We start from the raw sequence: 27064 nt of genomic DNA on the forward strand, positions 1-27064 counted from the left end.
AATATAAAGTTAAATATATGTATATATTCTAAAGAATAAAATACATTTAGTCCCTCACTGGGCAACATTGTTTTTTAAAATGTTCAAATAAATTATAATCAATTGATAATATTCAATAGAGTCATTGTCATTTTTTAAATAGGTTTTTTAAAATTCTGACATCAAATTTTTAAAATGTATAAACGTATGATGGTGTTGTGTGGTACATAACTGATGCACAATGCACAACCTTAGCCTGCAGTGTTACATTTACATTTAGAAATATAAACCGACTGCTTGTGTGAGTTATGCAGCTGTTATGTGATGGCTGGATCATCCTGTTTTAAAATTGTAAAACTGCGATTACAAATTCTTGGTGTTTAAGTAAAATTTGTAAAATTTAAATGTACTGTTAAACTTTTCTTATTTTAATATCTTCCCAGTGTTCTTCTCTATTGTAAGTGAACTGAAAAATGGAAACTAGATATTCATGGATTCAGGTATTAAAGGCAACATTCTTGATTTCAATCAAATCAACTTTTTATTAAATTGAGGAAGTTTACTCAAACTTTTTCCTACAAAAAGGTTGGTTTACGTTCAGAAGCTCAGCCTCTTTTAAGGTGAATGTATGTTTGAGGGGAAAAAAATATACTGTAGCTTGTTTGTGGTTAAAGATGAACTTGCCTGAAAGTTATTATTCACTGTTTGTATTACCACAGAAACTCATTTGTAACTTCAGTTATTTAGTTTTGTAGCGTGCAGTTAGTGCTCTTTCGAATTTAGAATGGATTCCTACCGAAATAATCGGAAGCAGCAAAAATAGGTCAATATCACACACCTATGAAGCAGAAATAAAGCAATATCCTCATCTCTTTTCATGATTATCCACGTTTGGAGGGTTTCTTACTGTTTTTCTGCTGTGAGCAAAGAGAGGATGCCTAGCATGTCTCAACAAGCCGCTTTGTTTTTTTTTAATTTTTTTTACTTTTTCCTCTGACACCAGCTTCATAAACACATTTCCAGCGCTCAAACAGACTGGAGAGCTAGCCCATGATGACAATTTGAATTTCATAAAAAGTGTTTTAGTATTATTGATATACGATGGACTTTCTGTCCAAGCTTATTACACTTTTCCAACCATATTTATTATATTATTCATTGTCACACTTCTTTATATTCTTTTTATTAATTAGGGAATATCTCATAACTATTTAGAAAGCTCATTAGTGCATAATAACATACTGTAATTTTTTTACGAGCTAATTCGCATATTTAAGGCCTTTTGCAATATCGTAATATAATTGGGATATCATATCTATGACAATTCTGCTGGTAAATAAAACATTAGAACGTTTTATGTTAGGATAGAACAGACAGAAATAAGAAAACCATTAATATAATAGAGATCACCAAAATGTACTGAACTAAAACCAGAATGGCGTTCCCTGATTAGATTTGAATTATTTCATGGACAATGCATATTTTAAGGTCCAGGTTACTGTCACTTTAAGCAGTGAAAAGAAAACAAAGCCCTCACAATGTACAATGTTTCCTTCTATGGCAAACCATGAGAGAGAGAGAGAGAGAGAGAGAGAGAAAGAGGAGAGAGAGAGAGAGAGAGAGAGAGAGAGAGAAAGAGAGAGAGAGAAAGGAGAGAGAGAAAGAGGAGAGAGAGAGAAAGAGAGAAAGAGGAGAGAGAGAGAGGGAGAGAGAGAGAAAGAGAGAGAGGGAGAGAGAGAGAGAGAAAGAGAGAGAGAGAAAGGAGAGAGAGAGAGAAAAGGAAAATACACTGGACCCTATTTCTGTTGGAAAAACGATTTCTCAGGGGATTTTCTTACTTCTAGCTGCACTACTCTGTTTCTTAGCAACAAGCTAGTTTTGTTTATAAAACCTAGCATAGCTGGACAGTTAGCTAGCCATGTATCATTTGGACATGTCATGATAAATGTTGATGTGTAAAATGGTAAAAGTTTTTGACTACTGTTCCTGAAGGCCCGCCTTCCCATTCCTCGTGTCAGAACAAAGCTTCAGAAAATATATGCTTGTGACGCTACTTGTTGGCTTCTGTTTTTTTTTTTCAGACTAAACAACTGGCCATCATTAAGGGGCACACTGGATCCTAGTAAAACCCACTGAATGGTGGCACCTCATACTGGAAAATGTGAAAAAGCTCAAAAAGAGGCTGTAGACCTATTAATCAAGTAAACACCTCTCTCTCTCTCTTTTTATCTGTCCATCAGCAGCTTGAGCGCCCGCTCTATGTTCATCCTGTGGCCCACACGGGTGACCCCCAGGTCGATGAGGTCATCCTTCTGGAGGCTGGGCAGATGTGAGCCCTCGATCTCATTGTCCAGGAAGGCATCCCTGTGCTCCCCAAGGTTCAGGCTCTCCAGCCAGTCCGCTACATCGTGCTTCGTCCAAGTAACTACAGGTTTGTTGGCGAACGGCTTGTTGCTGGCGGCCTGCATCAGCGTCAGCGGAGAAGGGGACCGACTGCTGCCCGAACCCAGGGGCGGAGTCGGCAGCCCAAAAACGTCTGTCATTGTTGGGGAGGGGGTGGGGCCTGCCTGAGAGAGGGCATGGCCTGGTAGGGAGGAAGAGCCCGGTAATGAGGAGGAATGGCCTTGCAATGAGGAGGCATGGCCTGGCAGTGAGGAGGGGCCTGGTAATGAGGTGGTGTGTTCTTGTAGCAATGGGGCGTGGCTTGGTAAAGAAGAGACGTGGCCTGGCAGCGAGGAGGCATGGCCTTTTGAAGGTGGAGATGATATTGGGCTGGAGACATGAGCAGGAAGGCTGGAGGACGGAGAAGACGGAAGGGCAAAGGTCACTGTGGTCGTCCTCTGAGCACCCGAGGCAGATTCTCTAAAGAAAGAGAGAGAGATGAATAGCTAAATATGTAAGTTTCTGATGTTTTTGCCACAGTTAAACGGTTTGAAAAAGTCAGCATAGAGTTTTGTGGACACCTTACAGAGTAAAGTAGTATTTGACCACTTCCATTTTGCCATATTTGTCTTAAATTGATATTTGAGGTCATAAAACAAATTTTATTAAGGGCTGCAGATGTTTTAAAAAACAATTAATTCAACAATTTACTATGATTAGTGGCATTCTTGGTTTTTCGTAAGACTGGTGTTTTTATTAATGAATATTTAATGTAAAACAAAAGAATCAGTGTAAGACAAACATAATAGAATTATATTTATGTTAGTGGTGTCAATCAATTCTTTTTTGTATACAGCACATTGTTAAAATACTTAAAAGTGCTTTACAAGAAATAAAGCAAACAAAAATCTAAATATAGTAAGAATATAAATTGAAATAAGAACATCGATAAAAGGAGACGTGAAAATGCTGCCTCTCTCTATTTCAGCTGTGACCAGCAACAGATCTGAATATGAACTAGCAGCTTCCTACTGTAAAGTCTCCACTGTCCTTTGACCGCCAAGGGGCACTTTAAGTAGGTGAAAACAAGGCTGCGCTCTGAGTAGCTGCTCAGTTGTCACTCAAATGACCAGCTCTCAGTGCTTCTAGGTATCAGAAAGTCAAATAGGAATGGTGCTTCTTGATAAATGTGTTGATAATGGCTGGTAGGAGCAGCAGTTGAGTGTGTGTGTGTGTGTGTGTGTGTGTGTGAGAGAGAGAGAGAGAGAGAGAGAGAGAGAGGTAAAGCAAGAAGAGGGAGGAATAAGAGACTGGGTGCTATATTTAAAACATATTTCAGCATAAATAAATAAATAAATAAACAAACAAACAAAAATTGAATCTACCTTCCAAACTCATCAGTAGCTAATCTATGTTTACATCGCGTAATAGAATTATTGGAGGAAGGTGTGGAGAAATTTGGTACAAGAAAATAGCAAAGCATTAATCTCTAGGTTATTTCATTACACTGACCCCAGCAACTGCAAAGATAAAGAAAACATAAGTAAACAAAATAATTTACATAATTTTGCTTTATGTCAGATGTAATAGGACCCATATATATATATATATAAAGACTGAGAGAGAGAGAGAGAGAGATAAGGGAGGGTTTTACTGATCCTCTGACTGACTTGTTCCTTAATCTCTGGCGGATTTGTTCCTTATTACTTCAGACTTACTGGAAAGATTACTGCCTTTAGAGATTGGACAAAAAAAGACAGGATTTTCATGCCTCCTATTTCCTCTGTTCTAACAGTCTGCAAACAAGTAAAGAAAATGGAAAGAACGTTTCTTTGGTAAGGATACTGTATTAAACAGAATGGAACAGTGTGTGTGTAGGGTGTAAATTGCTGCACAACGTAGAGAACATAACATTGTTGAAGTGTGGTGAAAAATCTGATCTTCTGACACCATTCATTTTTCTCATAGAGAAACTCAGACGCTTAGTTACACTCCATAGATAGATGCTTTCAGCAGTCTCCCTCAACACAAACCCCAACACTAGCAGAACAGCGTTTACACACACACACACACACACGTGAGAAATTGTGTGTGTGTTCCAAGTTTAACTAGCTATGAGGAGAACTAGAGCATGAGGCATCATGTGTAGTGTGACAGATGGGAACCTGAGGCAGAAACAGGCTCCACCCCCTCAGAACATGACCCAGCTAAAACAAACACACACACACACACACACATCACTATCAGTGTGCATAACAGTGTTACATATTTAAAAGTAAATAAAAATATATATGTATAACAACAAGTGTGTGTGTGTGTGTGTGTGTGTGTGTGTGTGTGTGTATAAGACTGGGTTACTGGAGTCTGACCTGGACATGTGGCTCTATATCTTTTCAGTTTCAGGTCAAGAGCAAAAACAAATCCACTATCAGAGATCACATCTATTAAAGCCCAGTTACAACAGATGGTGCATTGTCCCTCTACGAACACTAGAGGGCAGAGCCGTGTGTCTAACTGTGTCCTGATGTATACAGAGCCCAAAGTTTGTGGACACCTGCTCATCCCTCTTGTCTTCTGATATGAAGGGTATTAACCAGGAGATTGTTCCTCTTTGCGGCTGCAGTAGCGTCTACAACACTGAGAAGACTTCACATTAGACATTGGAACACTGCTGTGAGAATTTTACTGTAATCACAAAATTAATGCTCATGCACTCAAAAGTATTATTATTTATTTTTTAAAGTTTTTTCTTTCCAAAATGTGTCTCATTTAAAGGTTCTGCTGCAAACGTCTTGGTGCCAGACGCCTCAGGACACCCTCAGAGCTGTCGTGGAGTAAATGCCTTGAGAGGACAGAGCTCTTTTGGCAGAACAAGAGGGACCTACACAATGTTGGGCTGGTGGTTTTACCTTTATGGGTGGTATATACTGTACATGACGTACACATTAGTTTGTTAGTGGATACACATTTAGCAGGAGATTAAGAAATATTAAAATATATTAGTAACTAATTACACATCTAGATAATGAGGTTTAGCTAAATCTCTGAAGCTTTCACCAAACAAACCTTCTGTCACATTACACAGGAAAAACTCCTATTAATGGACACTCACAGCTATGATATACTTCATATATAAAACAGAACCACACACACACACACACACACTGAAAGCACAGTAATTATGCTGAACGGCTGTGAGGCAGAAATGACTCGGATTCATTATTCTTCCTCACTACAATCAGCTGAATGTCAGTGTTTCTGCTCGAGACAACGGCAGGAGGAGCATATGTGAATTTAACGGTCAAATGAAGCTTCACATCACAATCTGGCAACAAAACTCATTAAACTGAGCAAACACACAAAGACACTGCACAAAAGAAAAAAAGAGTCTGTGCTGGTGTTCTACCAGGTCTCACATGGTTATTAAGAGCCCCACTTTCTTCTGTTTTTGGAAACATTGATTTTCCCATTGTCTATGTTGCCTTTATTTAGAAATCTGGGTCTAAGCTAGTGCTGGGCGATATGAGCGCAAATCAATATCACGATTAATTGTAAATTTTACCACATTCATTATCTGTAACACTTATCCGGTTCAGGGTCGCGGTAGATCCAGAGCCTACCTGGAATCATTGGGCGCAAGGTGGGTCCTTCACACACACTCACACCTACGGACACTTTTTGAGTCACCAATCCACCTACCAACCTGCATTTTTGGACCATGGGAGGAAACCGGAGCACCCAGAGGAAACCCACACAGACACAGGGAGAACACACCACACTCCTCACAGACAGTCACCCAGAGGATACCTACGCAGACACAGAGAGAACACACCACACTCCTCACAGACAGTCACCCAGAGGATACCTACGCAGACACAGGGAGAACACACCACACAGACAGTCACCCGGAGGAAACCCACGCAGACACAGGGAGAACACACCACACTCCTCACAGACAGTCACCCAGAGGATACCTACGCAGACACAGGGAGAACACACCACACAGACAGTCACCCGGAGGAAACCCACGCAGACACAGGGAGAACACACCACACTCCTCACAGACAGTCACCCGGAGGAAACCCACGCAGACACAGGGAGAACACACCACACTCCTCACAGACAGTCACCCGGAGGAAACCCACGCAGACACAGGGAGAACACACCACACAGACAGTCACCCGAAGGAAACCCACACAGACACAGGGAGAACACACCAAACTCAGTCACACAGAGGAAACCCACGCAGACACACAGAGAACACACCACACTGCTCACAGACACTCACCCAGAGGAAACCCACGCAGACACAGAGAGAACACACCACACTCCACACAGACAGTCACCCGAAGGAAACCCACACAGACACAGGGAGAACACACCAAACTCAGTCACACAGAGGAAACCCATGCAGACACACAGAGAACACACCACACTCCTCACAGACAGTCACCCGGAGGAAACCCACGCAGATACAGGGAGAACACACCACACTTCTCACAGACAGTCACCCGGAGGAAACCCACGCAGATACAGGGAGAACACACCACACTTCTCACAGACAGTCACCCGGAGGAAACCCACACAGACACAGGGAGAACACACCACACTCCTCACAGACAGTCACCCGGAGGAAACCCACGCAGACACAGGGAGAACACACCACACTCCTCACAGACAGTCACCCGGAGGAAACCCACGCAGACACAGGGAGAACACACCACACTCCTCACAGACAGTCACCCGGAGGAAACCCACACAGACACAGGGAGAACACACCACACTCCTCACAGACAGTCACCCGGAGGAAACCCACACAGACACAGGGAGAACACACCACACTCCTCACAGACAGTCACCCGGAGGAAACCCACGCAGACACAGGGAGAACACACCACACTCCTCACAGACAGTCACCCGGAGGAAACCCACGCAGACACAGGGAGAACACACCACACTCCTCACAGACAGTCACCCGGAGGAAACCCACGCAGACACAGGGAGAACACACCACACTTCTCACAGACAGTCACCCGGAATGGGACTCGAACCCACAACCTCCAGGTCCCTGGAGCTGTGTGACTGCGACACTAACCTGCTGCACCACCGTGCCACCCACGATTACGATTAATGAACTATTATTTTGTTTTTTGTATTTTTGACTCTCATAGTTCAGTGACAAGGATTGCACTGTAAATCTGCTCCAGTATTAAACATGGGATATTTTTTCTAATGTTGCCGGGGGCTTTTTCCTCTTTTGTCTTCTGATATTTTTTGGTCGCTGAAACTGTGTTTTTCTTAGTGTTTACATTTGACTTTGATATTTGTTCATAGTAATTATAGTAATTCTTTGGTACGAGCTCGAGTCACTCGTTCGGCCTCAGCCTTTAGGTTGCTTCCAAGTGGCAGATTCATGTGACTACAGCTTGGTAGCTTGGTTTTAAAAGGGACAGTACATGAGCACACAGTGGGGACATAACAGAATAATACAAAAAAATGTTTAAAATAATTGATATCAACATAGACCAGCCCTGTGAAGGACTGGCGCCCCCTCCAGGGTGTATTCCCGCCTTGCGCCCAATGATTCCAGGTAGGCTCTGGACCCACCGCGACCCTGAACTGGATAAGCGCTTACAGATAATGAATGAATGAACATAGACCAGATTATGTCGATTAAAGGTTCCGAATGTCGATTTTGATTAATTCTCGATTCATTGCCCAGCCTTAGTCTAAGCCAAATTCATTTCTCTTGGATAGGAACGTATGATTAAAAAAAGAAAATGTATTTAACATAGGTCAATACTTCAACACTTATCATAAACTAACAGCAGCTTCACAAACTCCTACAACCTCTCAACTCCACACTGGACAAAGCCCGAGGTTTACAGTCTGATCGTCAGTTCAGTGTGCAGCAGGGTTAGCTTGTAGCATGTATCTTTAGCATTCTCCTAAGAAGTATCTCCTTAACAATGAATAACTTGATTCATGGAAATGAAATATATAAAGTGTGGTCTCTGATTTCTCTCTCTAAGTTGGACCTGTGTTAAGATGAATGTGTGTAATCACAAAAACACACAAAAAACACACACAAAAACACACAAAAAACAAGGTGAAAGCATAAAGACATGGTTGGGTCTTTACTGCTTAATCACGGCAAACTTACACAGGTCTTCAGTGTAGGGTCCTGTCCACAGAAACACGAGGCACATGATGGAGACAAACAGCATGACGTGGATGAAGCATATACACACACACACACAGAAATGATATGATCTGATAAATACAGTGATTATGACGTCTGATACCGGGGTGAAAAGTTTATAGACACATGCCCATCTAGCATTTCTTCTTCTTCGGGAGTTTGATCTGCGACAGTAATGTCTAGATTCTTCTGGGACGAGCTCTGACAGAATCGGTTTGAGGCTCTCAACAAGTTAGTGACAAAGGTATATACTCTTCTGGCGCACACGTGATGTTCTGGGCATACTGTAACTCCTCGTGCTTTTTTCATTTGTGTTAGTTAGCGCCCCTTTATTATCTGGACAGCTGAAGTTGTCCCTAACCTAAGTGACACTCTACCATGCCTTAGGCCTCTCCTGACTCTGTTGCTAAGCAACCGTATCCTTAATTGGTTCACTGGGTGAAACGATGCTCTGATGAAAACTGGAGGAGGAGACGTTTCTACTGCCTCCCTGTTCTTTACGCCCTACCCCCTGCTCCCTAATCCATATTCTCTACTCCCTATACCCTACTCACTCCTCTCTAATTCATACAAGAGTACACCTTACGACCTGATTCCTCCTCCCCTAGCCTTCACTACTTCACATATATCCATACTCTATACTCCTTACACCCTACTCTTTTCTCAACACGCCTACACTCTGTGGCCGCTAAGAGGTATTAGATGCAGGGGAAACCGTTACACTGCTTCACAGCCCTCTATGGTTCTGGGGGATTTACACCCCTCTAGCCCTATATGTTTGGACATATGCTGTAATTAAGCTCTATCTCCAGTCTCCTTTAACTCCAATCATGACAACCATTGGCTCATGAGGTGCTGCAAGGTGTTTTTTTATCGGCTCAGTCTCAAAGCATCTTACATCTTGGCCCCATGGCATTCATTCATTCATTATCTGTAAGCGCTTATCCATTTCAGGGTCACGGTGGGTCCAGAGCCTACCTGGAATCACTGGGCGCAAGGCGGGAATACACCCTGGAGGGGGCGCCAGTCCTTCACAGGGCATCTTGGCCCCATGGCATATTAACTGTACGTATAAAAGGCTAACTGGGATCAGGATGTTATGTCTTCTACTTACAAACACAAATCTGCACTTTCCACACAATATTTCCACCTGTTTCAATGACCTACAAATCAGAAACTCTTCAAAACAGATGACGGCATGAGTTTATCACCAGCAATAACTGCTTCTTCTAAGGTTTAATCATTTATCTGCATTTGCTGCTTATTTCATTAATTCCTCCCTGGAGACTGAATACAATCAAACTGCAGAATAGCTGCGATCCCATCTCCTGATTCACACCGAGATTAAGCTTCAGTTTTGTCAGCTACTGTCATTCTCTTCTCTAATTGTGCTGCTAATTTATCAGAAAAGTGATTCATTTAATCTTAATTGCATCATCACAAAAGCAGCCGGCTGTGGAAACACAGTAGAAAGACAAACCACGGGAAAAAGTAATTATTTCTTTGCTCTTTAACTACAGTGGCCCAGAGAGTCCAAAAAAAAGAGAAAAAAAAAAAAACGGAATTTAGGAAGCACACAAACAACAGGCAAAGACAACAACAACAACAACAACAACACAACAATCAAAACACACGAGAGAGAACACAATACGTTAATGGATGAGTACTTAAACAAAACAGGAAGCTTCACACTCAAGACTGTTTTCCTTGTTCAGGAGAGAGCCCCGTTTACTCACAGGGTGTTTTCTTTTCCTCACACATAGTTGGGTTTCCTGCTCACAATGTTTAAATGTTTAACTTGGATCCTACTCCACAGATCAAACAGCTTCTTTTAAATAAATACCCCTCATCGATAAACACTCCCATGTGGTTTACCCTAAATGTTTATTTTTCCCATTGTTTCACCACCTTCTAATGGATCAAGTATAATATATTTACAGTTCAGCACTTGGGAATGTTTATTATTTGTTATTATTTTAAAATCTTATTTTATATTATTTTACTCTTTCTACTTTTTATGCTAATGCTAATGCTAATGCACTAGGGCTGTTTTAATGACACAAAAGTAGATAATAAATTACATTTTTATGGTAAGAATTGTTTTAAATTGGTTAAGTGTGTTTTTCGTGATCAGGGAAAGCATAATCTAAATGATTTACATACATCCTGTGAAATCTTTCCTTGTGGATATGAGGAATGTACATACTATATGTCTATATTATGTTTTGATAATAAAAATGTTAATTTTGTATAGGTGGTGCACGGTGGTGCAGCAGGTAGTTTTGCAGTCACACAGCTCCAGGGGCCTGGAGGTTGTGGGTTGATTCCCGCTCCGGGTGACTGTCTGTGAGGAGTGTGGTGTGTTCTCCCTGTGTCTGTGTGGGTTTCCTCCGGGTGACTGTCTGTGAGGAGTGTGGTGTGTCCTCCCTGTGTCTGTGTGGGTTTCCTCCGGGTGACTGTCTGTGAGGAGTCGGTGTGTTCTCCCTGTGTCTACGTGGGTTTCCTCTGGGTGACTGTCTGTGAGGAGTTGGTGTGTTCTCCCTGTGTCTGTGTGGGTTTCCTCCGGGTGACTGTCTGTGAGGAGTTGGTGTGTTCTCCCTGTGTCTACGTGGGTTTCCTCCGGGTGACTGTCTGTGAGGAGTTGGTGTGTTCTCCCTGTGTCTGTGTGGGTTTCCTCCGGGTGACTGTCTGTGAGGAGTCGGTGTGTTCTCCCTGTGTCTACGTGGGTTTCCTCTGGGTGACTGTCTGTGAGGAGTTGGTGTGTTCTCCCTGTGTCTGCGTGGGTTTCCTCCGAGTGCTCCGGTTTCCTCCCACAGTTCAAAAACACACGTTGGTAGGTGGATTGGCGACTCAAAAGTGTCCGTAGGTGTGAATGTGTGTGTCTGTGTTGCCCTGTGAAGGACTGGCACCCGCTCCAGGGTGTATTCCTGCCTTGCGCCCAATGATTCCAGGTAGACTCAGGACCCACCGCGACCCTGAACTGGATAAGGGTTACAGATAATGAATGAATGAATAATTTTGTTTAGGTGTATACAGTCTGTGTTTCTTATATATAACATTTTATACAGTTTAATGTAGTGAAATTGATCAATACAGAAATACAGTGCCTTGCGAAAGTATTCGGCCCCTTGAACTTTTCAAACTTTTGCCACATTTCAGGCTTCAAACATAAAGATGGTTTTGGTGGGTCTCCCAGTGGCTTGTGGCAAACTTTAAACGAGACCTTTTATTGATATCTTTGAGAAATGGCTTTCTTCTTGCCATCATCAGTGATTTGGGACACCACTGGATCATTCAGAGATCCTCACTGAACTTCTGGAGTGAGTTTGCTGCACGCCCCACTTTTCAGTTTTTTATTTGTTTAAGTTTGACACATCCAATGAATTTCATTCCACTTCACGATTGTGTCCCACTTGTTGTTGGTTCTTCACAAAAAATTACAATTTTATATCTTTATGTCTGAAGCCTGAAATGTGGCAAAAGTTTGAAAAGTTCAAGGGTCTGAATACTTTCGCAAGGCACTGTATTTATCTTGATAACTATCTTGGCCATATCGCCCCGCTCTACCTTCCAAGGTACGTCCTCCAACCCCTCAGTCCCTGACCAGCAATGATTTGGTTTCTGACCTAATTAAAGGTACGGATACGTAGGCTTGAGGGTACCACCACAGAGACCATTTTTCTAACAGTGGAGCAGCTAGAACCTCACACAATCCAGTGGATGTTGCTCTGGAACACGCTGTACATTTTCACTCTGTCACACAAAAGCAGTGAGTTGTCAACTCCGTTTAGGGACCTGTGTGTGACTTGTTTTTGTGGATTTGTAAGTGTAAGGATTATTTGGGGGAGGACAAAGCATCATAAAAATTAAATATTCAATTTATCATTAACATTACTGTCTTAGCTTTTAGCTGATTTGTCTCCTGAAAATGAGAGTGAGAGAGAGAGAGAGAGAGAGAGAAAGAGTGAGAGAGAGTGAGAGAGAGAGAGTAAGAGAGAGAGAGTGAGTGAGAGAGAGTGAGAGAGAGAGAGTTAGAGTAAGAGAGAGAGAGAGAATTAGAGTAAGAGAGAGAGAGTGAGAGAGAGAGTTAGAGAGAGAGTGAGAGAAAGAGTGAGTGGCAGTGAGAGAGAGAGAGAAAGAGTGAGTGAGAGAGAGAGTGAGTGAGTGAGTAAGAGAGTAAGAGAGAGAGAGTGAGTGAGAGTAAGAGAGAGAGAGAGAGTGAGAGAGAGAGAGAGAGTGAGAGAGAGAGTGAGTGTGAGAGAGAGAGAGAGTGTGAGAGATAGAGTAAGAGAGAGAGAGAGAGAGTGAATGAGTGAGAGAGAGTGAGAGAGTGAGTGAGTGAGAGAGTGAAAGAGAGAGTGAGTGAGTGAGAGAGTGAGTGAGTGAGAGAGTGAGTGAGTGAGTGAGTGAGTGAGAGAGATAGAGAGAGAGAGAGACAGAGAGTGAGAGAGATAGAGAGAGAGAGAGAGAGAGAGAGAGAGAGAGAGAGAGAGAGAGAGAGAGAGAAGGGAGTGATAATCTCTTTGGTAGAGTTCATAGCTTAAGGCTGAATATTTTTATGTGAAATACATGAACTCTCTGAAGAATTCACTCTTTCTGCCCTCAACTTACATAAGAGACATGACCAGAAGAAACAGCTGATACGGTCTCAGGTGTGAGGTCAAGCTTTGGGTACACACACACACACACACAGCAGAGACAGCAGATTCTGAACAGCAGAGAAATTGTACTACAGTAATACATTACCTTGTAATCAAACTAAATGTAAAACTACATAGTTCCAAGCAAGTCTGAACTACTCTAGAGCTGAACCAAAGTGGCCAAAGTGCTAAAACCCACCATCACTAATGAGAACATGAGGCAAACCATCTTCTCCCTATTCTTCAATGGTCAGGACCCCAACACGACCCCCACAGAGCAGGTGTGATTTGGCGGGTGGATTATTCTCAGAGCCACAGTGACATTAACGTGGTGGTGGTGGTGTGATTGTGTTGTGCTGGTACAAGTGGATCAGACACAGCAGTGCTGCCAGAGTTTTGAAAGCCCTCAGTGAGTGTGATAACAGTCCACCACGCAATTATATCCAGCCGACAGCGTCCACTGTGTCCACTGATGAAGGACCAGGGGACGACCAACACAAACTGTGCGGCGACAGCTGAGCTGCTGTCTCTTACTTTACCTCAACAAGGTGGACCAATGAGGTAGGAGCGTCTAACAGTTCATGGACAGTGAGTGGACGTCACCACCACATCAGTGACCCATTTCACACCTGCTCTGTGGTGGTCCTGTGAGGGTCCTGACCACTGAAGGACAGAGTGAATGTGGGCAAACAATGTATGCAGAGAACCAGGTGGAGTCCAGTGTTTAATTGTGCTTCTGTGCCCCATAACACTTAATAAATCATATATAAAGTGTGTGAATGCAGGATTCATAGGAAGGTCCTAATCCACTTTCCTGCCTCATATCTCATGGCTTTTTGAGAGACACATTGCAACTCTTGAGAATGTGAGAAAACTCCACTAATATCCCTCAGTTTCTCATTTCTCTGTTCACAAGAACACTCTCACACTGTGAAAAGTGAAAAGAACAACTCTCTCGTTCCCTCTCTCTCATTACCGTTCGCCCCTCTCTCTCTCTCTCTCTCATTACTGTTCATCCTAATGCCTCTGCAGAGTATTCCGTGTATCTCCAGCACACTTTCACTCATCCCTGGAAGCAGTGGAGTGGATTACTTTAAATGTGAGCAATGAGTCCAGTGTTCTCATCAAGGATTACGCTAATTAAACACCTCAAGGAAATACTGACACTGCGCGCACCTGCCTCCCTTCAACTTTAAACATCATCAGCCCCAAGTGTAATAATGTTTTAAAAGCTCCATTGTACAATCAGCCGTTCACATTCACAACACTAATGTGAGACGCCACCGGTTTACCAGTCTGCTTACGTATGTAAATGTGTGTATATGTAAATCAATAAATAACACAGTTGTTAGCAACTCTCTTGTGTCTCTGAGCTCAAGTCTCTGAGCTGATGTCAGTCAAAATCTGGGCAAATCTTTGGCTTCATTTTCTTAGTTTAGAAAGCTAGAAAATAAAAGGTAAAGGAATCCATACATATATTAATTTAAATTGACAACAGCCAGTTGCACAGATAAAAACAGTAGAATCTGTCTAGAAGCTTGTGTTTTGTCCATTGTGTTGCTGCTGGAACCAAACCAGCTGATGTTTCATGATTAAAAGACACAAATAATTAAAAATAAACTAGAAACAATTCAAAATCACATACAGTACCAGTCAAATGTTTGGACACACCCACTCAGGGAGGGTTTCCTTTGTTTTGGACCATTTCCCACATATTGTGAATGTACAGTGCGAGTCAAAAGTTTGGACACATCTCGCATCTCATTCAATGTTCTACCTTTGCTTTTTATTATATTCTAAGTTGTAAATAAACACAAAAAAGATATTAAATCTATGAAGGACCAAATATGGAATTATGCAGTAAACAAAAGTGTTAAACCAGAATATGATTTGTACTTTAGATTCTTCAAATTAGTCACCGTTTGCTTTGATGATAGCTTTGCACTCGACGTTCTCTCAGTCAGTTTCATGAGGTCATCACCTGGAACGGTTTTCACTGAACAGCTGTGGCCTCGTCAAGAACTCGCCTACTTAATGAGTTTGAGACCATAGCTTGGGTTGTGCAGAGGTAGGGGCTGGTACAGAGTTCTACACAGTGAACAGCCCTATTCCACCAATGACTAATGAGAAGATGTGTCCAAACTTTTGACTGTCGTATATTTAACTCAGAGTTAAGAAAAGATTTTCCATCCCCCAGTGAAGTCACTGTTTGTGAGATACAAGTCTTTATGTTTCAACCATAATTTAAACAAAATAATAAATTAAAAGAAATCAAATGTTTTATTTTTGCATAATTTCATGTATTTTCAAAAATGTGGGTGTACCATATATATAATGTATATGATTGATATACTGAAACACGGGATAAGAAGCGAAAATAACTGCTGCTCACCTGGTTGCGAAGCCCCTGGGTGCTGTTGGGGAATCGAGGGAATCTCCTTGTTTAGGCGCTTTGTCCCGGTTCATGTGCTGAAGGATGGAGCTCAGTTCACTTATAACAGTGGCCTTTGGATCTGGATTTGATGAAGGTGGGCTCCGGAGCTCGGGAGGATCTCCCCAAAGTTTGGAGCTTCTCTGAGTGGGTGTTTTGGGCAACTCTGATGGGGCAGTACCACCCGGAGGTGGAGGCGGGGCGGGTGGGGGTTGACTGAAAGTTTCGGGACTTTCCTCGATCAAGGGATCCCTGTAAAGTGCATTGCTTTTGTTGATGATGGGCTTCATTTTTGGCTTGGGTGGCACAGGGGGCCGGTCCACCAGAAACACCTGACCATCTGCATAGACTGTGCAAGTGTCTAGAGTTTCGCCACCTTCAGACGACAGCGTGGAGATGCTGGACACGGTGGAGATGGTGCTGGTAGTCTCCAAGTGTGGGTCTCCGCTACTCCTGCTGTCTACCTCTTCAATCCCAGAGTCTGTCACTGGTTCATAGCTGTCAGGAGGTGGAGGGGGGTAACTAGGAGGAGGCAAGCAGTTTGAAATTCCAAAGGGACGCTTAGCTTCGGCACCAATTTGAGGTGGTGCATGAGGGTGGTATGGAGGCAAGGGATACTGTCCTCCTGGAACACTGTTCTTCCTCTGTTTCATGATCTCCGCGATCTGGTCCTCAGGGATGTCGATGCTGTTGGCAAACTCCAAAGGAGGAGGTAAAGGCTCTGCAAACACAAACTCCTCATCTATATCCACAGAGGCTAAAGGTGGAGGCGGGATACGAAAGGGTAATTTGATGGGTTCGTCCACCGAGCCACCTGCCGTGATGCTTTTTGTCCGGTTTGGAGCAGGAGGCTGAGAGCTGGGCACTGAGTTTGATACCGGTTTGGTGCCTGAATCTCTCAACTCTGGGGGCACGACCTCGTGTTGTGGTGTGCCGTCCTGTTTCTCTCCATCATTTGCACAATCTTCCTTAGGCTTGATGCCATCCACCGTGTGCACCATCAGCAGACCTGCAGACTTCTGCTGCGACGTGTCCACGATGTCAATCAGCATGTTCTTCTTTTCTTCGGCCTGTTTATTGTCTTTCACAGCATCTGTCTCATATTTGGACTCTGTCATTTGTCTCCGCAGACCACCACGACCTGCAGATCGGAGCTTGGTATCGATAAAGAGAGGCTGGTTGAGGTCTGGTTTGTGGGGCTCTACTTTTGGTGGAGGTGGAGGAGGCTGCACTTGATCTTTCATTGCTCTGTCCCGAGCAGCCAGAGCCAGGGCTAGAGGGGAACTGGGATCCAGAGACTTGCCAGTGACTGGATGTAGATAACTTCCACCATTTCCACCATTGGAGCTGTAGGTCGTAACCAATGCTGGAAGACTAACTGGGTTCTCGAGATCTTGGCAGGTCCTGGTGCGTGTGCTGAGAGGCTCTCGTACAATTGTAGGTTCAGGGGTGTTGAAATCTGTCACATTGCCTCCCCCACTGCTGCCTCCACTCTCACTTCTCTCACTTTCTTCTGCTGTATTCAACAATGAAGCTGGTGGTGCCATGAAAGTCCGCAGTCCCTCATCATTCCCAAACATTCCTTCGTCTATGGACTTCGACTGCCGTAAGCGAGGAGCAGGAGTCGGTGAATCCTCATCTCCTAAATCCGTGGAGAGAAAGGCTGGCGAGTTCCTGCGAGCCTCCAGCCGTTTCTCTCGGTCCCGGACCGCTCCCGCAATTGCTGCTGCAAACGGGTTACTGATGTTGAGGCTGTCCTCTGGTCTCAGCTGGCTACTGGAATGCTCCGGAGTGTTGGTCTCAATCTCCATGCTGCTTCCCTGGCTGCTTTTGCCACTGCTGCTGGTGGATGGCTCTTTGACGATGATAGTAGGGATTGGGATAGAGCAAGTTTTCTCCGGACTGTCCTCCACATTGGGCTGCTTGACCAACATCCCCTTTCTCCTTACTGGCTTGGCAGGGACGTAAAGGGCCTTGTTGCCAACCTCTGAGTATGGATTCTCTGGGATGGAAGTCCTATTCCGATTACGGGCATTCTGCTGGGAGTTCTGAGGCTCATAATGCTCTGAGGTCTGACGCTGAAAAGTGACCCGGTCTCGGCGGATGGTTCCAGAGTTGCCATACCCTCGACCAGATGGAGCCTGACCTCTGCCAGTCGGGGCACTGGGGCTGAAAGGAGGAGATGGAGGAGAGACCCCTGGAGGAGGCGGGATATCTTCTGAAGTGTCTGGCATTGAGAGGCTCCGGGTGAATTTCAGCAATGGAGGAGTTAGGAACTGCTTCTCCTCTTCTGTGATTCCTGCACAGCACAAAGAGAACACAGTCTACAGATGTACCTCAGATAATAGCAACACTAAAACCTTTTTTTATTGCAGATACATAATCGCTATTGCTCTGGTATCCCTGGTAGTTGCTACTTGGTCAACATGGTTTCCAAAGTGGTTGCTAGGACTTGTTAGGTGTTAGGTTGCTAGGACAAAGATAATTTTGTTATCCCAGACGGTTGCTAAGATGTCGCCATGTGGTTTCTAAGGTATTCCAGGTGGTTGCGATATGGGTCAAGGGTCCTGTTAATCAAATTTCATTGTAAAATAGGCTGATGACACCCGAGTATTTGGTTTAATAATATCAGGGTATGAAAATAAATGCAGGCAGGAAACAGAGAATCTGGTTCAGTGGAGTGAAATAAATAAACAAGCTTGCTCTGAATGTGAACAAAACAGTAAATATAATTCTTATTTTCAGGAAATACACAGAACCATTTTTGGTTGTCAGATGTCTTGATATCAAGTGATGCTTACCTATGGACTTCTGTCTCTTCATAGTGCCTTTAAGAACCCCCAGATACGGCCCTTGAGGACCTCCGGGAACAGTGGGGGGAACCACTGCGACACCCTGCCGCTCATACATTGACTAAATGGATATACAAGGATACACAAACATTTTTTTTGTCATCAGCAAGTGAGACTACATCATTACTGTGAACTAAACACGTTAAAAAACACTAAAAAAAAAAAAAAAAAAAACAGATTAAAAGATGAATCTAGTTTGCCCTAGGTGAAGTTGACTGTTTGGTTACATTGAAATCTGTGGGCGTGGCTAAGCAGCGGCTGGATGGGCGGGGCTTAATTGTGGCCACTCTCATGTCCACAGAGGTGTTCTCTCGTCCAGTCTTCTGGACCGGAGACACTTCATCCACTTTATCTGAAACAGACAAAAAAATCATTTCACATAAAACAAAAAAAGGAAGAAAAACTTCACCTCTATGAAAAGAAGTTTAATAAAAACAGCAGCCTCACTTGAGTGTCTTTAATAAGTGTAATTATATCTAAATACACTCCCTGTTACTGATGGATTACAGTAATAAAACTATATGTGTGTGAGAACTTCATTGTTTATTCATGTTATTAACAAAATTATAATTTATTACATGAGTAAAGTAGAAGTTGCATACATAACTTGTTTTACTGTTATCCATCTATAATAATGAACATAACGCAAGTAATTACACTGTTAAAGTATAAATACACATTTATTAGTGACACTGTAAAGTGGGACCAAAAACTTAAAACCCCCATGTTGTCAAAAGCCAATAAATCCAGAGTTTTACCTTCTCATCAAATGAGCTTTTGATGAGATTGTTTTAAAAGAAAACCAGTTAAAACAAAAGAGGTTAAAGGAGACTGGTCAGCCCCCAAAAGCCGTGCAAGCTCCCGAGAGTGTTATCATGTTAGCCACTGCCACGCTAGCAAGCCGCATGCTAGCCAAATCTTGTTTATTTGTGGGTTAAATTATGTTTTTATACAAATAAAAAGCCTCCATGCATTTAAGGTGATTACTTAGTGTGACTTGAAATACAATCCTCTTCTTCAGACCCTCAATATTAGAAGACTGAGAATCTACACAGAGACGGGAAAAGAAGAAGATTCAGAGCAGGACTCTTATGCTAAAAACACGCTAAAAACATGCTAAGATCACACTAAAAGCCCAGTATAGACAAACTAAAAACACGCCAACAATGTAGACGTTCATTTACACATTGTATGCTTTCAAACAGCCATGTCTGCTTAAACTAATTTACACAGACATTTCTTATTCAAACTTATCTACACAACTTTAAAATAACGGATTTCAAGTTAAGGCCAACCATGGGAACTAAGGTTGACTCGCTGACACTTCTGAGCATGTCGTTAAACATGCTTTTCGGTCAGCAGTTACATTCTGGTGTCTCCATTCAACCTTAAACGGGGCAGCAGTTACATTTTGGTACCTACCATATCCTAACACCTACATATTTCAAGACAGAATGGCAAATTCAATAAATTTTTGAAGTGAGTTCTGCTTATGGTAGAGTTACAGTCGATATTAAAACTCATCTGAGAGTGTACTGAGTTTCTTTACTTTATGTTGTACTTTTATTTTAGCTGTATCACACTAGACATGATGCATTAGCATTGCTGTATTGTTATATGTGATAACAATGCTTCCCATGTTCTGTTGCTAAACTGTGGCCCAGTAAACTGTATTGTAATATCCTACAGTTGCAGCTAGGGTGTAGGAAAAATCCAGCACTGATTTTAAATCTTTGGAGAATGAGCGATGGATTAAATTATAGTGAACACACATAGTATGGGGTAGAGATCTGTATACTCACGCACACGCACAAGCCCCACGCGTATACACACACACACATACAGGTACACTATGACTTACGTTCTTATACTCAACACAACACAACATTCTCTTACAATCTCTTAACGTATTATCAAGTGAAAGCACTAGCTTTTCAACAATAAGCAATATTAAGGCATCTCCAAAATAGACAAAACATGCAAATAAAACACCTAAAAACCATAAATGAACCAATTAACCAACACTACTTAAACATGTATAAAACTAGCAAATGAGCTCAAACCAACTAAATAATAAAGAGCTAAATAAGGAAATCCACTACAATAATAAACACCTATATAAACTAATAAACACATAAATAGATTAATAAACTAATTAATACATTAGATTAATAAATGAATTGCAGGAATGGAGACTCTACACCGTTATAAACACACTTAGTCAAAGGCAGCCCTGTCTACTAGTGTACTCTACTTTATTATTTAAGATATGAAAAACATAATTGTGGGAGTAGGACCACGCCCCCAACTCCTCCCATCAGCTCTATTGATACTCTGTATTGATACTCCCAACTCCATCTTGTCTTCACCCATTTTCTTGTATTTAACTATCCAACAATAGGGGGGAGGTGGCGTTATACACACTCTGAAGTCACCCTGAACTGCCCAAAAATATCTGAGTTCACCTCCATGTCACCAACATGGTCCGTACTACGAAACTGTAAATAAAATTTAACTTATTAAATATTGTATTTTCATGCACGTCTCGTTATTCTCTCTGGCCCTGGGGACAGTTGCTTTAATAAACCTTTCTGTTTTCCTGATTTAATGCACTTTATCTTATTAAGTCTTTAAAGAGCCCACATTCTAATTCCCACTTGTTTAACCTTCCCCTGAATCCAAACTTATCAAACTGTGCACATTTATATTTTTACATGACCATTTACCTACATCTAGTCATCCCCTTTGTTAATGAAAAGTGTATGTAAATTAGCTCTGTTCTTATTGGTTGCTTAGTTCTGTGCATCTTTAATGTGCAAGAAACTGAAAATAAAGAATAAGAAAATAAACTTAAACTAAATCTTGTCTTGCTTTTAAAAAATAATTTTTATACAGTTGTGTGCACAAATGTACATGTATTTCTTGAGTATCTAATTAAAGGAAGTGACACATCCATTAGAGAGAGCAAATTTCACTGTATTTTTACAAACAACCTGTTTATTTACTGAATTTAACATGCTGCTGAAAGAAAATGCCTCTGCAAATTGTATTTTATGCTTCATTGTTCCAAAATGAGATTTAATGAGAAGTTATGCACAGAAAATTCCATATAAGTATAACTGTAGAGAATATTTGCACAGTTTTATACTTGAGTGTAAGTAGCCTTACAAATATGAGTGTTCAGTGCTTTTAAAAGAATACGGCCGCTTAAATGTACGATCTGTAAAGGCAAGCTCTCAAAAACACAGCAGCTACGTTAGCAAAACTAAAGCTAAACAAAACACTGTCTCCTTCACTACCAGAGACCCAGCCCACCAGACTCCTGAAATTCAAAAACTTCAAAGGTGGGAACTTCTGATGAGGCAAAATTACAAAATGGAGGAACAAGGTGGCCTTGCCCTTAAGCGAGAGAATGCCTCGCACACTGTGAAATCCAAACGTACAATCCAGAGAGATAACTCCTGTACCTTGCCACTTGCAAGACTGTAAGATTGTGAATTTTACAAGATATTATTCCATTGGCAGATTAAGACACTCTTAATAAGAAAAAATTCATCAGGAGTTTGTTACAAAGTAAGGCTGAAGTAACAGCTTCTATTCTGCTGGAAGGAATTTACACAAGGTGTTTGGATCAAACCCAGCATTTCAAACTTTCAAAAGGTATTGGATAGAGCTCCATCACTCCGGAGAAACAGAGTTCCACTGTTCCATAGCCGAGTCTTTAAGTCTTTAAGAAATAATGATCTTTTAAATATATACAGTCAAGCCTGAAATTATTTATACCCCTGGCAAATTTTGACTTAAATTTACTTTTATTCAACCAGCAATTTTATTTTTGACCGGAAACGACACAGGCATCTCCCAGGTGATAATACAATGATGTACAAGAGGCATCATTGTGGAAAAAAATATTTCTCAGCATTTATTCACATTTGAACAAAAATGGCATGTCCAAAATTATTCATACCCTTTGCAAACTGTCACAGTCTATGGGAAAATCCAAAGTTCTATACCATTCCAAATAGTCCAAGCTGTTTTAAAGCATCCTAATTACCCTGATTCATTGGGAACAGCTGTTTTAATAAACTCAACAGGTGAAAAACAGCAGCTCTCTGCAGTTGGTTTGTGGACAGTCATGGCTAAGAAAAGGAGCTCACTAAGGACCTGTGGCTGTGCGTTGCGGCCGCTCACAAGTCAGGAAAGGGCTATAAGGCCATATCAAAATGTTTTCAAGTTCCAGTGGCTACAGTGCAAAGTATTATTAAAAAATACAAGAAGTTCCGCACTGTGGAAAATCTCAGAAGATGTGTTCGGAAGCCAAAAGTGACACCTGTGCTGACCAGGAGGATAGTGAGAGAGGTGAAGAAAAATCCAGGGATCACCACCAAGGCCATCCTGGTGAATCTGGGCTCTGCTGGTGGCAACATCTCAGGGCAGACAGTCCAACGGACACTGCACACTGCTGAGTTCCACGGACGCAGACCAAGGAGGACGCCACTTCTCCAGAAAAGGCACAAAAAAGCCTGCTTGACCTTTGCAAATGCTCATCTGGACAAAGAAGAAGACTTCTGGTCTTCTGTTTTATGGTCCGATGAAACAAAAATTGAATTGTTTGGCCACAATGATGTGTCCTTCATTTGGCGTAAAAAAGGAGAAGCCTTCAACCCTAAGAACACCATCCCCACTGTCAAACATGGTGGTGGGAACCTAATGTTTTGGGGGTGTTTTTCAGCCAATGGACCAGGGAACTTGATCGCAGTAAATGGCACCATGAAAAAAGAGCAATAGATCAAGATTCCCAACAAGTCCTGACTTGAATCCAATTGAGAATCTGTGGAAGGAGCTAAAGATCAGGGTGATGGCAGGGAGACCCTCCAACCTCAAAGAGTTGGAGCTCATTGCTAAAGATCAATGGGCAAAAATACCAGTGGAGACATGCAAAAAGCTTGTCAGCAATTACAGGAAACGTTTGATTGCTGTAATAGCCAATAAAGGCTTTTCTATTAATTATTGAGAAGGGTATGAATAATCTTGGACATGCCATTTTTGTTCAAATGTGAATAAAAGCTGAGAAATATTTATTTTCCACAATGATGCCTCTTGTACATCATCGTATTATCACCTGGGAGATGCCTGTGTCGTTTCCGGTCAAAAATAAAATTGCTGGTTGAATAAAAGTAAATTTAAGTCAAAATTTGCCAGGGGTATAAATAATTTCGGGCTTGACTGTATATATATATATAATTTTAAATATTATATATTTTTTTCCTGAGCACAGTGTGATGGTAAGTTCTTTGCTGATTTTTAATATTTAATATAAAAAAAGTTACATACATAAATAAATAAATAAATAAAAACTAAAACTTACCACCTTTCTTTTTCCTCAAGGTGGCTGGAGAGAGAGTAAAAATCAACTGCAGATGTCAAGATCAAGAAGAATACTTAAACACTTAAATTCCAGCTCTATTTCCTACATTTATCCCACTCGTTCAGACTATATAACAGGCCACTGAAACTGTGCTGTCATTCGCTATTCAGAGTTATGCCCACATATGGACTTCTGTGTCCAAGCTGGATTTATCTATGACTAAAATGAATGGGTTTTTAAAAAGATTTCCAACATTCAGTTTATCCTGCGAATGCCTCATGATCTTTTGAATTATGTCGTCTTCGTAAAAATTACACTAAAACTGCATTGAAAAGATGTAACATGAAGGTAAATCTACTATGAAATGTCACCACTGTTAAACAACATGTAGCAAGAGAAAAAATAATGACAGTGTAATTCAAAGGGTCCAGTGACATTCTGTGAAAATAGTTTGAAAAGCAAAACATTTTTTTTTTTGTAACCATACCAGCAATTTTTATAAAAATCCCATTCATTTTTCTCATTGGGAAATCCAGCTTAGATCCTAAATTCACTACATAGGTATGACGTGCAACAGACTGAAAACACAACTGGACAATAAATTGGAGGATCATATGTTTTAAATCTCAAGGCAGCACAATATAAAAACACATCTGATATTAGTTCATGCAGAACAGTCAATTCATAAACTATCAAACACAAACACCAGTAGCTTTACATGTCAAACCTCACCATGACAATAATACAAACACAGTCCATACAAACAATATGGTAACACTGCTATGGTAAAACTACAGTAATTCTGATTATACAATAATAATCCAGTTATTAATTTGTCAAATTGTATTATATCAGCTTAACACGCTTGGAGGAGAACGCTAGCTGCTAATTTTATTAGCTCAGTTAGGCAGGTTTGGAGAACACAAGCTGCTAATTCTCTTACACGCCTCAACACGCTTAGAGAAGAACACTAGCTGCTAATAGTATCATATCAGCTCAACACATTTAAAGGAGCCAGCTGGCTCAACAAACACGTGGGGGAACCCAAAAAGACAAGTACCAACAAATGAAATATACTGTAAGACATTACAGTAATTACCATTCACATGCAGATTAACATATAACAGAAAGGTAACAAACGGACTGTGAGAATGGGCAGTGATTTATCTCATGCTCCAGAGTGTTATTTGTGTAATTCATGCTCATGCACTGCTTCCACAGTCGTGACAAAATGGGGATTTTAACCCTTAGAACGTGTGGTGTACATTTATTTTAATAATCTCTGACCTACAGCTTGTTGAACAAGTTCAGAAACTAGCATATTTGGGTGTGTAAATAGAAGTAAGCTATTTATTGTTTACATTTATACACTTGAGCAAAAACCTGGCTGTCTTTACTTCTGGTTTTGCTGTGTGAAAGTGTGAGAAAAAAAGCAAAGTCACAGACGCTAAAAGCTAGCATATGCTTTAGCTTGTCTCAAATGTGGTTGTATACAATCATGTCCCAGTTATTTCCCCACATGGTTCACTTGTAAAAATGTTACTTTAAGAAAGAAACTATTGATTTCTTATTTAAGTAAACTTTAATCAGTTTTACAGTGTAGGTACACTGCTAATCACATAACCCTCAATTTTTTGGATTTGCTTGACTACAGTTATAAATACAGTCATTATTCATTAACCTGGTGGGTTTGGAGTCTACACTTAATCTTTAGGTGCAGAAAAGTTATAATTACATTTAAAGGGGCCATGATTTGAAATGTAAATGCTTACAGAATCTTTATGAATTAGATTCTTTTTTTCATAGAAATAAACTTTAGATATTGTAAATGTGATATTTAAATCTGAGTATCGTTGCTGTCCAAAGAATTACATGTATCTCCATTTTTGTTGACTTATAGTTTATTGCTAACACAGCAGCAGTTTGAACACAGCGGATGTCCTTCATATTGTGTGTAAATTTCATGATAAATTGACCAATAGAAATGTTCCAAAAAATATCTGGAATAAAATCTTTTTACAGGTGACACTGTGGCGCAACAGGTAGTGCCGCTGTCACACAGCTCCAGGGTCCTGGGGTTGTGGGTTCATGCCTTGCTCTGGGTGACTGTCTGTGAGATGTTTGGTGTGTTCTCCCTGTGTCTGCGTGGGTTTCCTCCGGGTGCTACGGTTTCCTCCCATGGCCCAAAAGCATACATTGGTACGTGGACTGGCGACTCAAAAGTGTCAATAGATGTGAGTGTGCGCCACCCTGAGGAGGACTGGTGCCCCCTCCAGGGTGTGTTCCCGCCTTGCGCCCAGTGATTCCGGGTAGGCACCGGACCCACCGTGACCCTGAACTGGATAAGCACTTACAGACAATTAATGAATGAATTAATGAAAAAATCGTTTTACATTGATTTTCACTGAAAGTCTAGAAGATTTTTTCCCTTGTCATATAAAGTTACTATAACGTTTTCTTTGAATAGTGAAAATTAGGGCTGATTTTGGGGCTGATAATCTACGATATTGACAAAATAAAACATGAAATCACTGAGATGTATCACTGAACTGAATCAAACAGAGTTTCATGCTGGATTACTTCAGTGATACCTTTAATTGTAATGACCATGCTGTGGTGGATGGATGAGGGGCTGCTGTCCACTGGCTTGGTTGCTGTTTATAAGTTAACCCTTTCTTGAATTATGAAGTCTAGAAGCAGAGTGTGGCTCCCTGAGCTGGATTATTTAGCTGGACTGAGTTAGGTTTTAATGATCGTGGTGTGACTAATAGAGGTTTTTGGCCCATAATAGGTGTAATCTCAGAGATGTGAAGCAGATTATCACTGACAAAAATTCAGTTAGTAAAAATGAATGTGTGATCAGCAGGATTGTAAATACACAGTGATATATTCATCTGAAAATCATGATTCAGTTGCAGTGACACTGGACTAATTGCATTCATTATTACAATTTGAATTCATTATAAGGGATAATAGCCACTGCTTACACTGTACACTGCTCACCCAAATACGTGTTTTTTTTAGTATAGTTTAGTATTTGCTATTAAGCTTTGCATTTTACTGACCCTTTTGTCCCCATTAGAAAACATACCTTTCTGAATTTTACATGACTCTTCTTAAAGAGTCAAATCTAAATGTATTCATTGTTATTGAATCACTAACTCTGTCGTAAGCCCTGTCCCAAACGGTAAACTCACAATCCAGTGTTCC

General features: G+C 41.4%; 1 protein-coding gene across 1 annotated transcript in view; it reads right to left on the reverse strand.

Moving 5' to 3' along the window:
* Positions 1-1787: 1787 nt before the first annotated feature.
* Positions 1788-27064, reverse strand: part of LOC136709894 (SH3 and multiple ankyrin repeat domains protein 2-like) — a 167056-nt gene continuing 141779 nt past the window's right edge. The window contains exons 20-25 of the mRNA XM_066685461.1: positions 23855-23878; positions 19474-19533; positions 18714-18838; positions 18436-18547; positions 15596-17933; positions 1788-2841 (exon numbers count right to left, since the gene is read on the reverse strand). Of these exons, the coding sequence (XP_066541558.1) occupies positions 2205-2841; positions 15596-17933; positions 18436-18547; positions 18714-18838; positions 19474-19533; positions 23855-23878 (3296 nt within the window). The 3' untranslated portion in view covers positions 1788-2204. The remainder of the gene's footprint in view (positions 2842-15595; positions 17934-18435; positions 18548-18713; positions 18839-19473; positions 19534-23854; positions 23879-27064) is intronic.

Source organism: Hoplias malabaricus, chromosome 11 (genome assembly GCF_029633855.1).
Source record: "Hoplias malabaricus isolate fHopMal1 chromosome 11, fHopMal1.hap1, whole genome shotgun sequence".
Lineage (NCBI taxonomy): Eukaryota > Metazoa > Chordata > Actinopteri > Characiformes > Erythrinidae > Hoplias > Hoplias malabaricus.